The sequence below is a fragment of the Canis aureus genome, chromosome 11 (assembly GCF_053574225.1).
Source record: "Canis aureus isolate CA01 chromosome 11, VMU_Caureus_v.1.0, whole genome shotgun sequence".
Lineage (NCBI taxonomy): Eukaryota > Metazoa > Chordata > Mammalia > Carnivora > Canidae > Canis > Canis aureus.
The window spans coordinates 45,927,661-45,942,545 of NC_135621.1; the positions used below are offsets into that span (position 1 = coordinate 45,927,661).

Genomic DNA, 14,885 nt, shown 5'->3' on the forward strand with positions numbered 1-14,885 from the left:
AATGGACTAGAGAATGCTTGATGTATATAAAGGCAATGAATGGGATATTTTTCTTAAGTCACTCAGGTCTCTCAGGGTGGCACGCTTAGCATGCGCATCACTCAAACGACTCTCTCTGTCCCCTAGAATTCTTCAATGACCTGGATTTGCTCATGGGGCCTGTCACCCTGCACAGCAGCATGGAGCACCTGGTCCAGTACTCCCAGCAGGGTCTGCACTGGCTGCGGAACAGCACCCACCTGTCATAGGGACCTTGGCCGTGAGCCGGACTGTGCTCTCATCTCCGTGGATGGCTCGATGTTTCTGGACACTGCGCCACTGAAGTTCCCAGCCACAGCATTTCTCAAACCGCGGTGAATATTTCCTCAGCATCGAACAATGGTCTTTTCCCAGGGCATGTGTGTTTGTACGTGTGGGTGTAAAAGAAGTTGCCTGTATGTGTGTAAGATATATGGCTCTTTAGAACCATAGGCATTTTCTTTGTCTAGTTTCCATAAACCCAAGCTAGACAAAGTGATCAGAGGTTTCTGCTTAAGAGAATATACACTTACACACACACACGCACACAAAATCACACACACACACACTTTCTATTTCAAAGCTAAACCATGACTTCTTAGAACATTCAACCAAAATCTCATGGGTTAGTTAACCAGGTGCAATACAGCACACCAAAAGCTTGACTGCCAGTTAAGATGACCCTTAGTTCTTATATTATTGATTACTTTCAGTATTAATATACTATTCCCCAATTAATTTTTGATTGTGTGTATTAATGGGTAATTGAATAATGAAAAGAAGTCAGTTATTTTTGTGCTGGACGTTTACTAGATTGCATGTTACCAAATACCTTGCCTTTTGTCTAATACCCACCTCTCCCATCCAACTTTATACTCAACTAAACGCGTCATAAGCAAACGGATCAAATCCCACAGGCCTTCCCTGCCCTTCCCCCCAAAGAATATGAAAATGGCACTGGAATTTGGTAAAAAGTCAGTGTCTTTGAAAGCTAACTGACATTAAAAGACAGCTGTGCTCAGAGCACAGTCAAGAACTGCAACCTTCTGCACGTGCAACAACCAGCCCACCCAGCACATGTGTTGTTTCTTCCTGCCACTGTGACACGGTGGCCATAGAGCCACATGGCATTTGTCAGCCAATATTTTTCAAGTCTTTTTCTCTCCACGATAGCTTTCTTACAAATTTTCTTGGCCAAATTAGGACATTACCTAGAATGTCTCTTCACTAGGAGTCTGTATCTGCTGCTTATCAAGCTAAGAACTATTTGCTAACACAAGACTGTCCAATCCTCTCACTCTTCGTGCAGAACGTAGGCCTTTGTTGCATTTCGATCTGGGGGATACATTTCAGGCTTTGGTTAGCGAGCTGCTTACTGCGCAGGGTAAGTTATCTTTGCAAGGACCGCAAATCTGTTTGGGGTAGCAACAACCAGAACATCATGCCTACATCCCCAGTACCTGGTATGTTTACATCTTGCCCTTGATTCTGCTTTCTTTTTTTTTTTTTAATGAAGTTTACATTTTAGTTTTTTGACATCTTGTTTACAGTTTTTGTCTGAAACTTACTTCTTTTTATAGTCTCTTATCGTGCCCTAGATTTAGTCTTCTTGTTAAATAAACTCAGTTATAAAAATACTGGTAAAAAGCAAAATTCTTAGGAAGGAAGATATGCCTTGCCATATCCTTAAAAACAAAAACAATGTCCTTGAAGCCTCTCATTCAACAGAATTGCACCAGAATGGTCTGAGAAAGATAGGTGATGCGGGATGTGGAACACTCTGTTTTCCAAGGTGACAGTGGCACAAAACATTTATAATGGATAGTGATATGCTTTCCCTGATGCTCTTACTGGTTTGGTTGTAATGTTACCATTTGGTCACCTGACCTGTAGGTGGGAAATAAGATTGCTGTACTTCTAAGCACTGATTCAAAATGATTGAACAACTTCAGTGACTTGAGATGAGTTTAAAATGAAGGGTTCAAAGGGAAATGAAGCCACTGAAAGATTTGTGAAATTTGCATTTGGCTTTGGCCTTGGACCATCTGGAAATATTACCAGTATTTCTACTTTCCATTTATCCAGCTGCGGTGCTCCTCACATCCCTTTCACTAGTCATTGGCAGAGTTCGTGATCCCACAGTATGTTAGAAATTTGAGCATAATTTAGGAAATTTTGGATTTTTTTTTTTTGAGGACTGAGGCTTATTCTACTTCCTCTTGTTGAATTCTGATGAAATGTTGAAACTCTCACATAAAGGGATGATGAACCTGAGAGTCCATTGTGCATCCCTGGGTCACTTTCTGGCCCTGCCCATCCTTAAAGTCACAGGTCTTGTGGGAGCTACATGGGTAAGCACCCACAAAACCCCATGTAAACACACAGGTGGCCCCTGGCTGATTATGCCCCAGCATTTTTATTAGCACTTAGGAGGCTCATGTTTCACAACAAAACTTGGAACTGGTCATTTTGGGGATGGTCAGAGCATGCAGGTCCTCTCCCTGTCTTTGATCTCATCATAGACCATGTGAGGGCAGCAGTTTTTGTTCACTTGGCATAGATGATTTTGGTAAGGAACCATCTTCTGATTGTTGTCCGTGAAAGTCATTCATAACTTGTTCCTTTTATTTAGCTTTGTTCAAAGTAGAAATACCTTTCTTGTGTTTTTGGATTGTAAAAGTAATACATGCTCATTGTAAAGATTCAAACAATACAGCAAATGTATAAAGTAGAAAGTAGTAAGTCCCATACCCCCAAAGACAACCACTGCTCACAGTTTCATGTATATTCTTCTAAAGATTCTCCCATTTAAACATATAATGTCTATGATCATTTTTTTTCTATTTGAAGACTTATTATTTCCTCAGAAGTTAAACACTGAGTTCAACTGACCTTATCCTTCCATGACCTGAGTGGATGCCTTCCTTTATCACAATGTTAGAGTTATCTTTGAAAGAAAGTAACCCCAATATATTCCTGATCAAAATTTGGGATTTGTTACTACTCTCTACACAGATCAGACTTATGTGCAGGATTGTGCCTGGAAAGAGAGGTTTGGTTAAAACAGATATTTCTGGAAACTTTCAAATTGCAAATGGAAACTTGGACCCACTATCTAAAGAAGAATGTACTGGAAAAATAATCTGAAGAGTTGACAAATTGTGTACTAGATCGAACACCCAGAATGGAATGCAATGAGATTTTCTGCACTAAAACTTACCCTAGTATGTAAAACAATGATGTGTGTATTATATAACAGTGATGTGTACATTTCTGACATCTCATACATAATATACACAGTTTGTATAAAAATGCATACATTTAAAAATATATATGTACAATACAGCTAACATAAAACTGTAGTATGCCTGAAGGATATTACTAGTGCCTAATATTGAGTATAAGTCACTGCGTGTTCGCATCACCTTGGAAGTGCAGTAATTGTTACAAAATTAATCAGTGCAGCCAACATTATTTATGAATCACATCTTTGAAACTGTGCAGTAGTATATACATATATATTTTTAAATAACATTTTTCACAGTTTTCCAGAGTTACTGTTGAAATCTGTATCACCAAAAAAAAAAAAAAGCAAGATTTTTTTAATGATGTAGACACTCTTCAGACCCAGTAATCTGTGTGTGATTTCCTGTTTGTAGATACCCAAGAGACTTTAGCAGTCACCAGCCTTAATGCATGTACAGGATATTATTGTGACTTAATTTATCTGCAGTTTTTAATCCATGTGAAATTGGAATTTATAAACTGACTTGGATTAAATATGTCTGCCTTTCTAAGGTTGCAAATGTTACATTAAATGATTTATGTTGTAAATGAGAGAAACCGAGTTGTATGTAAAAAAAAAAAAAAAAAAAAAATGTCCGCCAATTGCTGTGAATATTTTTACAAGGAAACTTCCGAATCAAAATACGTAAATACGTTCAAATAAGTATTCTGGTCCCCAGTCCAATAATCTCTTCAGAAGCAACGTTGTCATTTCACAAATTTTTTAAATGTAGCTCCCATGGATTATCGTTACTAGATCTGCTATTTTCCACCGGCAAGACAGAAGCATGTTTTTCTTCATTATAACTACAGTTTACTATCTGTCTTTCCCATTTCCCAGCACACATATACACGTACACACGTGCAGAATAACACACCCCAGTGGCCCAGAAAATGCTAACTAGGAAGCTTGAAGGAGTTCATATTGATGACTGCATTGATGCCTGTCCAACCAGTAGTCCCGGGACACTGGGACACTTTTTTACTCAACATTCCTTAATGACACAAGTTAATTCCTTAAGTTCTATGTGTCAGGTTTTTTCAACTCAGACCAACGTGTTGGAACAATGCTTGCAATATTTGGTTGAGTAATATTTGGTTGAGAATTTTGATGAACTAACGAAGATGGAAAGGTTAGAACAGCAGCTTGCCATATATATCCCCCTGTGTGGGAGAGTTTTTTGTTAACCTTATTTTTCCTCTTCTCTCACAACTTTTTCAGTCCATTCCATCCCAAAGAAGCAGAAACAGCAACAGAAACAGAACGATCATTCTAGCCCATACCCTTAGATTCAAATTGCCTTGTCATGCAGCAGGACCCTAGCTCCAGGCCACCACAGAGACCGTCTCATCCCACACATGTCCAGGACGGGGGACAGGCTTTGCTTGCTCCAGGGACCTTGATACTCATTTCAGAAGTGGTTTGGGCTAAGAAACACTCAACAGTCTTTCAAGAACTGTCTTTGTCTTATATGGTTTGCCTGCTACTGAAATCTGTTCTAATCAGAATTATTTTTTTAAGAAGTAACACATTTTCAATGAAACATGGATCAACAGGAGTCTTGAAAGACACTTTTTTAATGAAAGAAAGAAAATTTAACAACATAAACTGCATCTCCAACAATTTTCCAAGCACAGTTTTCAATAATACAGCTTCCTAACAAACAGCACAAGAAATGTTCAGAGTTGAGATTTGTGTTCTTTTTGTCCAAACTGAATTATTCTATAGATGTCATCAGAGGGGTCAATTTGTTTGCATGAGGCATGAGGAAAATCACAAAACTCTATTCTCAAACTAATTACATCTGACCACAGTTTTGGTTTTTATGATTTAATTGGCATTCTGAGGCACCAGGGGTTAATTTTGGGCTGGCTCCAAGGGCACTTAGATTCACAGCTCTTACGGTAATGGGGATCAGGGGATTAAATCCCTATGCGCGTTACTTGGAAAATCCACCTCTTAGAGGCAGTTTTAAACACACTGATCTGAGGGATGAATTCAAAGTACTAATTGCAAGTCGGCACAAGGATCAGCCTTTGTCTCTAAGCATCAGGAAGAAACGATGGGGCCTGGAGAGCTGAATCAAGGATTTGTTTACTATTCATTTCTGACATAGAAAAAGCTTATCAGAAAATATTTATATCCAAAGATGATGTAAAATAAAAGAGTACTAGTGTTTAGGATTTTCAAACAATGCTGATTGGTGATAAAAACAATTACAATATTCTGCTTTCTATCATGTTCTTCAGCCCTTCTTCAGTTTTCCGTAAAACAAAACTGACTTTTTCCCCAGTGTTTATCATCTCTTGATTTCTAGATCTCCACATGAACAAAGAGAAAATACTTAATGCTGAAAAATACATACTCTACATGACTGAACAGCATTGTACCCACATTAGCCAAAGATATATGACTTCTTAAAGAACATTCTTTGAGTCTCCTGTGTTACCTTCATCCTACAAAATGAGAGATCACAAAGCTTCAAGTATGGCCAGGTAGTTGAGATGTCAAAAATTCTAAGCATATAACATACTAATCTTTAGTGATAGACACTTTTATAGCATTGTCAGCCATCCGTGGGGCCTGTGTGGTGAAATAATATAAACTCTTTTCTTTGAGTAATCTGCATTCTGATTATTAATCCCCTGAAGTTCTAGGATTACCAGCTCACCCCAAAATATCCCTCTCCGTGAGCTGGGTTGATTTTTTGTTGTTGTTGTTCCTTTGGGGTATTTTTCCCTTCTAAGTTCTATAAGTCAGGTTTAGTATCTTGACTTTTTAGGAGAACAGTTATTGGAGACAGTGGGAGCTTTGAGGAAACAAGGATTAAATAAGAGAACTCATCGATGTTGGGATGAGAAGTCAGGAAAATAACTGGAGTGCCCAAACGTCTCCCTCCTTCGCCTGCTGTGCCTGATCCTTGAATAAAGCTCCTCTGCATCCTTCAGTCTCCTGTATGCGAAATGTAACTCAGAATACCCATGACCTCAGATAGTGTGAGGATCAACAGATTTGGGCAAGCATTTCGAGATCCCAATTGTCACACTTGGCAGGAGTAACCCATGATTGTCAGAACAGAGGCAGCAGAAATATACCGTATCTACACACACCAGTACACAAAAGTGTGATACGGGGCATGCTACTCTGTCCCAACCCTGCCAGGTTTTTAGAGGACTAAGAGGATGACAGTGGGTAGCCAGAGCCCCCTTTCTCCATAAGATTCTTCACCCTTTATTGTTACCACTTTGAGTCCTCCTGCCTGTAGGCAGAGCTCTAAGACCAATGAGGGGGTGAGGGAGTCTGTCCTCGCCAAGAGCAGCAAGGCTGCCAAGTACCCCAGTTGGTAGTACAGTCCCACCCTCCTCTTTCTCATCGAGTCCTGACCTTAAGAAATCAGGGGTGTCCAGATGGAAAGGGGAAGAAGGAACATTGGGTCCAAGCTTCCAGTATGTGCCATCTTCCATGAGAAAATAATGTGCCTATTGAACACATGTTTCAAATATCTTCATAGAGCCAGAGAACATAGCACAGTCTCATTTTCTGTCTTGGTTTTTGTTTGAGTACCAGGAGGCTGAGTTCCAAGATATGGATCATGTGCCTTCGATGGTATTTTTGTTTGTTTGTTTTTGTTTGTTTGGGGCCAGGAGGTGGACAGCTGCTCTGAAAGGTTTGTCCCTGAGAAAGGAGATCTGTCATAAGGGACATGGGTATGTCATGAACTTCAGGAAAGAGGAGACCTCTCTTGAGAGAATAGATAGATGTTTTCTCTTGTGGGTTAGGTTGCCTCAACATGATCACTTAATTGCAGGCTGCACCTTAATCAGTGTACCAGGAGAGAGAAAAATCAACATAAGAACTTGGTGATTTTTGTGATGCCCACCTAGACACTTCATGTTCTAGCCCTAAACATCGAAACAAAAACTGGAAATCTGACCAATCTGAATGTTTCATACAACCGAGACCAAGGCCTTCAGTGTTGGATTGAAATTTTTTAGCTTTTATCTAAAATTTGTATTATTTAGACACAGGGCTTCCTTGTGTCCCTAAATCAGTGCTTGATGCAATCAAAATAATCGTGAAATACTCATCCTACAGGGCCCTTTCTTTTCACACATCCTGGAAAATCCCTAGCCTTTTTCCAATACAAAAGAGCAGTGGCTGAAAATCTTGCAAGATCCATCCTCATTTAGGCCCAAATTGATACTAACACCCTATCCCCGGAGCACCACACCTTATCCAGTGTGAATTCTGAGTTTTTAGATAAAAAAAAAAATTCTAGAATGGCAATATGACTTTTATTGGCATGAGGAGGTGTTGCTACACTAGCTAGACACTTGGATGTTACATTTTCTTGGCCAAGGTATAATGGAACACACACTCCTACTACATCATAATAAATAGCTGCCTACCCTATGTATGGTTCTGTGGGATCAAGTTGAAAGTCACTCCCATGTAAGTTTGCCTCAATTGGAGCAGGAATTTAAAAATTCCACCATTTTATAGTGTATCATCTAGGATGTTTATTCATGGAGCTGGCAACTCTAATTCAATATTCCTGCGTAGCATGTCACATGAAACACCATTTCAAGTTCTGCATCTCGGTCTCGGGAAAGCTGTCAGCAACTTAGGAACCTGCTTATGTCCCACAAGACTCTCCCACTGATCTATTTTGAGCAGCCACAAAACCAAATTAGAGGACTGTCATCTCCTCTTCCAGGAACTGGTCTGACAATTGTTTCCGGGATTGAAGAGGATGCTAAGCAGGACAGTTCTGTACAGTAATTTATGCTGTATACATGTACCCATTGTAGCATTGATTAAAGTGCTGTATTTATAAGGTCAAATACCATTTTCATTTGTGTCTAGTCATTCAATATTAAAATAGCTTAAGTTCATTTTTGTTACATGATATTTCTTTGGGATTTCTTGTTAGGGCATTTGAAATATGGTTATGGAGAAAGTCCAGAATCTGTGTCACTATTTTAATCCAAGTAGTTGTAATGGTCTATTAAGCATCAACATTATGAACACTATTACTGATGAAACCATGTGCTCTTGTCTGTGTCTTTAAGTGTGTGATAAAAATCTTAACCCAAGCAATTAATAAAGACTGGTGGCTTTAGTAAGGTTCACTTCCTCAGGCTTTTCTTCTCAAAATTCATTAACACTTTTTCCAAGGAAATTCAGTGCATCCTTATAAAGTCTTCCCAGATCTCTTACTCCTATAGAGGGGTCTCATCTCCCAGGCTGCTTCTAAGATGTCTGCATGCATGAAACCTAAAGTACTTCACTTTGGTGTTGGTTCATGTCTGCATAAGGAAGGGCAAATAACTAAATCCTCTCTCTCTCTCTCTCTCTCTCTCATAAGGAAAAGTTTCTCCCGCATAGCAGTATTTATCATATAGCAAATAAAACTCCACATTCAAGCCATGAACAATTCAATAATGAATTGTTTTGGCAAGGTGTTAGGAGTAGAGTGTACATCTAATATTAAGGAGTTGTCTAGGGAGATCTTATGTTTTGTCTGAGTTTAAACTTATGTGTACAAAGATGATGGAATCATTGACCATTATTTTACTGTTTGAAGATTTTGCTGTGTCTATAAGTCACATAAAACTCATGCAGAACAGTTTCTGGAATGGAGAAACATCTTACTATACTGTAACAGAATGAGCCTTAAGGATTTGTAAGAATAAGCACTTTTGTATTTGAAGGTAAATATTAATGCATCAGTGAAGTTACTTTTTTAATGTCTTAATAAACCTTGAAATCAACATCTCTCTGTCTCAGAAACATCCTACTGTCTCTTTCTAGAACTTCTGAGTAAAATGTGCTTTCCCATGTGTTACAGGATTTTGTTTTAAATGCAATCAACTAGGGATCCCTGGGTGGCGCAGCGGTTTGGCGCCTGCCTTTGGCCCAGGGCACGATCCTGGAGACCCGGGATCGAATCCCACGTCGGGCTCCTGGTGCATGGAGCCTGCTTCTCCCTCTGCCTGTGTCTCTGCCTCTCTCTCTCTCTCTCTCTCTCTCTCTGTGTGACTATCATAAATAAATTAAAAAAAGAAAAAATAAATAAATGCAATCAACTAGTCACAAACTTATCTTTTCCTCTATAAAAATATGAACCTACCTGAACTACTAAACTGGACAGTGCGTTTTACAAAAAGGAACACCACTCTGAGAATGCTCTTGGTAGGAAATGTTAAGTGTCACTTTAGAGTGAAAAAACAATCTACAAGAGAGCCTGGAATATTCTTGCTAAGCAAGGTTTTGATTTTTGTTTCTTTGATTTATTACATGTCAGGCTTTGTTTACTATAAAGCAATGCCCAAGTGGAGGCTGTTACATTGTGACATAGTTCGAACACAGCTGAGGAACAAAAATGTTCCATGCTGAGACCCACTCCTGCCATTTGTAGTTCATTTCTTTTTCCGTTTCTTTTATAAAATTTATCCACAATCAAACAAGTAATATGAGAATATGGCCTTGCTTAAAAAAAAAAAAAAAAAAAAGAATGTGGGGGCACCTGGGTGGCTCAGTTGTTTAAGTGTCTGCCTTCAGGTCACGTCATGATCTCAGAGTCCTGGGATCGAGCCCGTGTGGAGCTCCCTGCTTGGCGGGAGTCTGCCTCTCCCTCTCCCTCTGCTCCTCCCCACCCTCCTGCCCCGCCTGTGTGTGTGTGTGTGTGTGTGTGAGAGAGAGAGAGAGAGAGAGAGAACGTGCACTCTCTCTCAAATAAATAAAATATTTAAAAAATTAAAACTAAAAAATAAATTTTAAAAGTTTGTGGTACAAATAGGCAAGGATTGCTCAACAGTAGTTCACCCTTTTAAAACGTAGAGTGTGTTGTTTTTAGTATGCTCACAAGGCTGTGCAAACACCACCATTATCTAATCACAGAACATTTTCACTACCCCAGAAAGAAACCCCATACTCAGTAGTCACTCCCCATATCCGCTTCCCCCAGCCCCTGGCTATCTCTATGCATTTGCCCATTCTGGACATTGTATATAAATGAAATCATCCAACAGGTGGCCTTTTTTGGGGGGGCTTCTTTCACTTAGCATAATGTTTTCAAGGTCCATCCTTATTATAGCAAGTGTCAGCACTTTATTCCTTTTTATGGCTCAACAAGATTCCATTGTATGGACATAACCACATCTTATTCACCAGTCAATAGGTGTTGGCTTGTTCTCACTTTTTGGCTATTATGAATAATGATACTGTAAATATTCATAGCACAAGTTTTATGTATGTTTCCAGTTCTCTTGGGTATATACCTTGGAGAATTGCTGGGTCATGGGGTAACTCCATGTTTCATTTTTTGAGGGGAGCCTGGGGAGGGGTGCTGATGAGTGCAGGATTTCTTTTTTGGGTAATTAAAATGTTCTGGAACTAGATAGAAGTTACGGTTGCACAACATTGTGAATATACTGAAATCCACGGAATTATACACTTTAAAAGGATGAATTTTGTGGTATGTGAATTACATCTCCATTTCAAAAGTAGTCATATTTATTTAGACTTAGCATGAAGGCTTCCCAGTTGTTTTGTTGCTTCTTGTATCCTACTTCTTGAGTTAATTCTCCTTTCAGATCAGATCTGAGTTGTAACATTTTGCATCTTTGCACATCTGAGAGTATCTCACTTTGTGCCCTCACCCTTGTGTCCTGATTTCGCCTATTATGGAATTCTAATTCCAAAGGATTTTCCTTGCAAGGTTGAAGATACTGTTCCAGTTTCTTCTTGCATCTCATGTTATCTTTGTAGTAACAGAGTCCCTCCTCTCCCCATCTCCCTTCTCCCAGGACTCATTTAGGGTAGTCCCTTTATCCTTGGTGTCTGAAATGTCACCATGACATTGCTTGGTAGGAGTATGTCTCCTTTCGTTGTGTCTGTCCTTGATTCCACTCATCCATCCATGAGTTCCACACCTGTCCTCTGGGTCCACACCCGTCCTCACTCTAGGACGGTGTCTCCCGTTACTGCCAGTGTACTCTGAACTCCGTGCCCTCTGTCCTTATCTTCAGATCTCTGCGATGCATGTTGGGAACTTCCAGGTTCCTCTGATTCTCGTTTTTAAATACTTTCTGTCCTCGTCCATTTTTGTGATTCTGAGAGAATTCCTTGGCTCAGCCTTTCAACATATTCTCTTGTCAGCTTCAGTGCTTCTGCCCACTTACTGAGAATTTCACTTCAATAGTCAATTTTTTCATTTCCAACATTTCTAAAGCATTCCTTTTTATGGGTGCAATATCATTTTATTTCTCTCTGAGGATTCTAATTATATATGTGCCATTTTCTTGTTCTGTTTGCTCTATTAACTCTGCTTCTTTGGATGTAAACTTTTCCATTCTTTGGGGTTGGTATCTCTCTTTTATGGCCTTTTCCAAATGTTTAGGGGTTATTGGCTGTGTGCTACACTTCACATCAGCCTTTCTGCCAATGTTCTTTCTTTTTGCTGCATCTAGTCTCCTGGACAAAGAGGGCAGCCTGTCCCTCCTGGTGTTTGCCAGGGCCCCATTTGGCCTCCCCATCACAACATCTGAACCCACTGGTCCACGCTGAGGGGCTAACACCCCTGTTGCCTGCTTCTTGGCCTGAAGGTGGAGAGGAGACTGCTCCTAGATGGTATGCCGAGTGATACCCTCTCCCAAGAGGTACCCCCTCCAGGGTACCTCCCAATATTCTTGATCTCCAAGCTCAACAAATCCTGGATTGGCCCTGTATATTTTTAGTTCTGCACAACCTCAGGAATGTGCTTTTCTTCTTTTTGATGATCCTAGGCTTTTTCCATCCTTCAGAGGTGCCTCAAAGTTCCTGGGCCTTTGAAGACACCCCTTCTTGTATTTTAGTGCACTTGCAGATTTGTTGTTGCTGTTGTCACAGCAAAGAGATATAACTTCATAAAGTCAGGTCCTAATGTTTGCCAGTGGCAGGAGATTTCCCCTATAGCAATCAGTCTTGATGCAACTGAGGCTTCTTTATGGGATGATCTGCATGTTGCTGGTTTGCATCACTTCTTATTCCATCTAACTTGCATTCCAAGCTGGCCTTAGACTTCTAGACTCCACATTGCCAGGAGCCTCACTCGCAGGTATCCTGGCCCTTCTGGTGCAGTTGCTGCTCAGCCCTTTGAAAACCACTTTGCTGCTCATTCCTGCTGCTGCTGTACCATGCCTCCAGTATATCCAGTGGTGCCTCTGAGAAGTCTCTCCTTGCTGCCTGTTTCGTTGCCTCTGCCACACCCATGAGTCCAATATAAAGTGGATTTTTGGCATCCATCCCTGAATTAACCTTAAAAAATGCCCCCTGGAGGCAGAAAGTTCTTCTCCATCACAGGCCAGGTTGAGACCATTTCTCTTCTGGCCTTGAAAGCACCACATGCAGAAGCCAAGTCAGATGATTCCAAGTCCATTGCCGGTCAACACAGCACATCATGCCCTGAGTCTAAGCCAGGGACTGATCCCAAGAACAGCGGCAGAAATCAGTGATTAGTGCTGGGACAGAAGAGCTGGACCAACAATAAGGAAACTTGCCCGTGAGTTGCCTGAACACTGAGATGTGAGCCCTGACTTGGGATAGTTTAGAGTCCAGAGCCCAGGGTGGGTGGCTTGCAGGTGGAGGTTCTGTGGCCTCAGTGGTGGGGAGGGAAAGGCTCAGAGGTAGAGAGAAAATAAAGGGAGTCAATACTTTTCACGACACCAACTCTAACTTGCTGACCCAGAGAACGGTTCTACTTTCAGCCACTTAGCTGAAGACATTTCTAATGCGGGGTGTGGAGATCTCAGTTGGTGCTTGATGTCATGTCAAAGCAAGTAAGTAGGCAAAGTAAGTAGGGCATGATCCATGAAGCATCCAGGGTGTTGAGTATATAGATGGACACATGAGCCTTGCCACAGGACCACAGGACCTACCCCTTGGGGAGGTAGAGGCAGGTGACAGCCAGGTTGTTGGATTCTTGGAGCACTGGAAAGAACGTTCGACCTCCCTCAGAAAACTCTCAGAAGACTGCTTCCAGACTTCTCTTGTAAAAAGCCCACATTCCTATAAGGTGTCCCACAGGAAGTCCCTCCCACATCCATGGCATCTTATCACACTGTTGCCACTGATCAGCAGGAGGAGACCATGAGGAGGCAAAGGTGCCAGGAGGGGGTGGCCAGGAAGTTGGAAGCAGAGAAAGGGAGACAGGCCTAGCGGGGCAAGAAGGCCCATGGTTACATCCAACCACTGCTGTAGCACTGTTCCCAGCAGGACCTTTACCTGAGGTCGTTTGCCTCTGAAATGGGCCCTCGATCACAGAGACGGATGACTCTAGGAACATTCCTGACCTGTCCTCCCCGTGCATTAGATTCCAGTGCTGGAACCTAAGTGGAAACTCCCCAGTGGATGAGCATCGCTGCCTTCCTGGGAGAACTCAACATGTTTATCTTGAGCTTGAGGTTGTAATTATGATTTAGTGGAATGCCACTTTGGAATGTCTTTTTCTTATAAATTTCATGTAAATTAAGTTGCTGGTACATGTGGGAATGCGTGTGTCTCTATTCCTAAGGGGAGTTGGAAAATCCATTAGTTATCGTCTAGGAAGTGCTCTGCAGATAAAAAGCTCTCCAGAAATGTGAGGTATTATTATTGGGTGCCTTCAAGTTGTAAATCATCTTGAATGGGTTGTTTGGTTTTATTCTGTTTTGTTTGGGTATGAAAATGAAAGCTCCAAACCCTGAGTTCAGCAATGGCCAATACACATGCCAAAGAACATGTGCAAGATATGAATACAGGGTGTTCAGTGGTTTTGATTTATTCACTCTGAGGGTTTGCGAGACACTAAGAATTCCAGTGAAGCTAAGAATTCCCAGACTTTGAGAAATCCCATGAACTGGCCTGACCTCCAAAATCAATGTGGAAGGCTGTGGGGAGCGGGGCAGGTGGTCTGCAGAGGGTGTAGAGTCTGGCTTTCATTGTTGAATGAATGAGTGGATAAACTCGTCGATAATTCCTACCCTCCAGATTCTCAATATCTAGAAAAATAGTGCATTTTTCTTACCATGATGAACAGTTCTAGGTTTCTTGATTCATTCAAAAAAGAAACAAAACTTTCCAACAGCCTGTATTTGCTCCAAACATTGAAAGGGGGAAATTTACATAAAGCAAACAAAGACACAAAGAATTGGAAATTGATATGTTCATAGCCAAAGGAAACCCTGATCAGTGCCTGTTAGGTCAAAAGCCATCTTCTCATCTGAACCTTGCAAATTTAAGCGGCCAGCCCTGGGGAACGGTCCTGTGCATTGTAGGATGGTTAATGGGATCCTTGACCTCTACCCACTAGATGTCAGTAGAGCTCCTCTCCAGATTGTGACAATGACAGTTGTCTCCAGACCTTGCCAAGTGTCTCCTGAGGGACAAAATCTCCCCATGTTGAGAGCCACTGCATTTGAAGAAATTCCAGCTGCTCTGATACATGAGACCCTCAGTAATCCAGCCTTTACCTCTCTTCTGTGAGCCCACTCACTTCTCATCCAGGGCTCCGGCCATGCTGAGCCTACACGAGGTTCTTGAACTAAGCCACACTCATGCC

General features: G+C 41.2%; 1 protein-coding gene across 4 annotated transcripts in view; it reads left to right on the forward strand.

The window, feature by feature from the left end:
- Positions 1–8,430, forward strand: part of AFF3 (ALF transcription elongation factor 3) — a 532,210-nt gene extending 523,780 nt beyond the window's left edge. For all 4 annotated transcript variants that reach the window (XM_077915033.1, XM_077915032.1, XM_077915034.1 and 1 more), the window contains one exon: positions 127–8,430. In XM_077915033.1, the coding sequence (XP_077771159.1) occupies positions 127–248 (122 nt within the window). In that variant the 3' untranslated portion in view covers positions 249–8,430. The remainder of the gene's footprint in view (positions 1–126) is intronic.
- Positions 8,431–14,885: the final 6,455 nt, after the last annotated feature.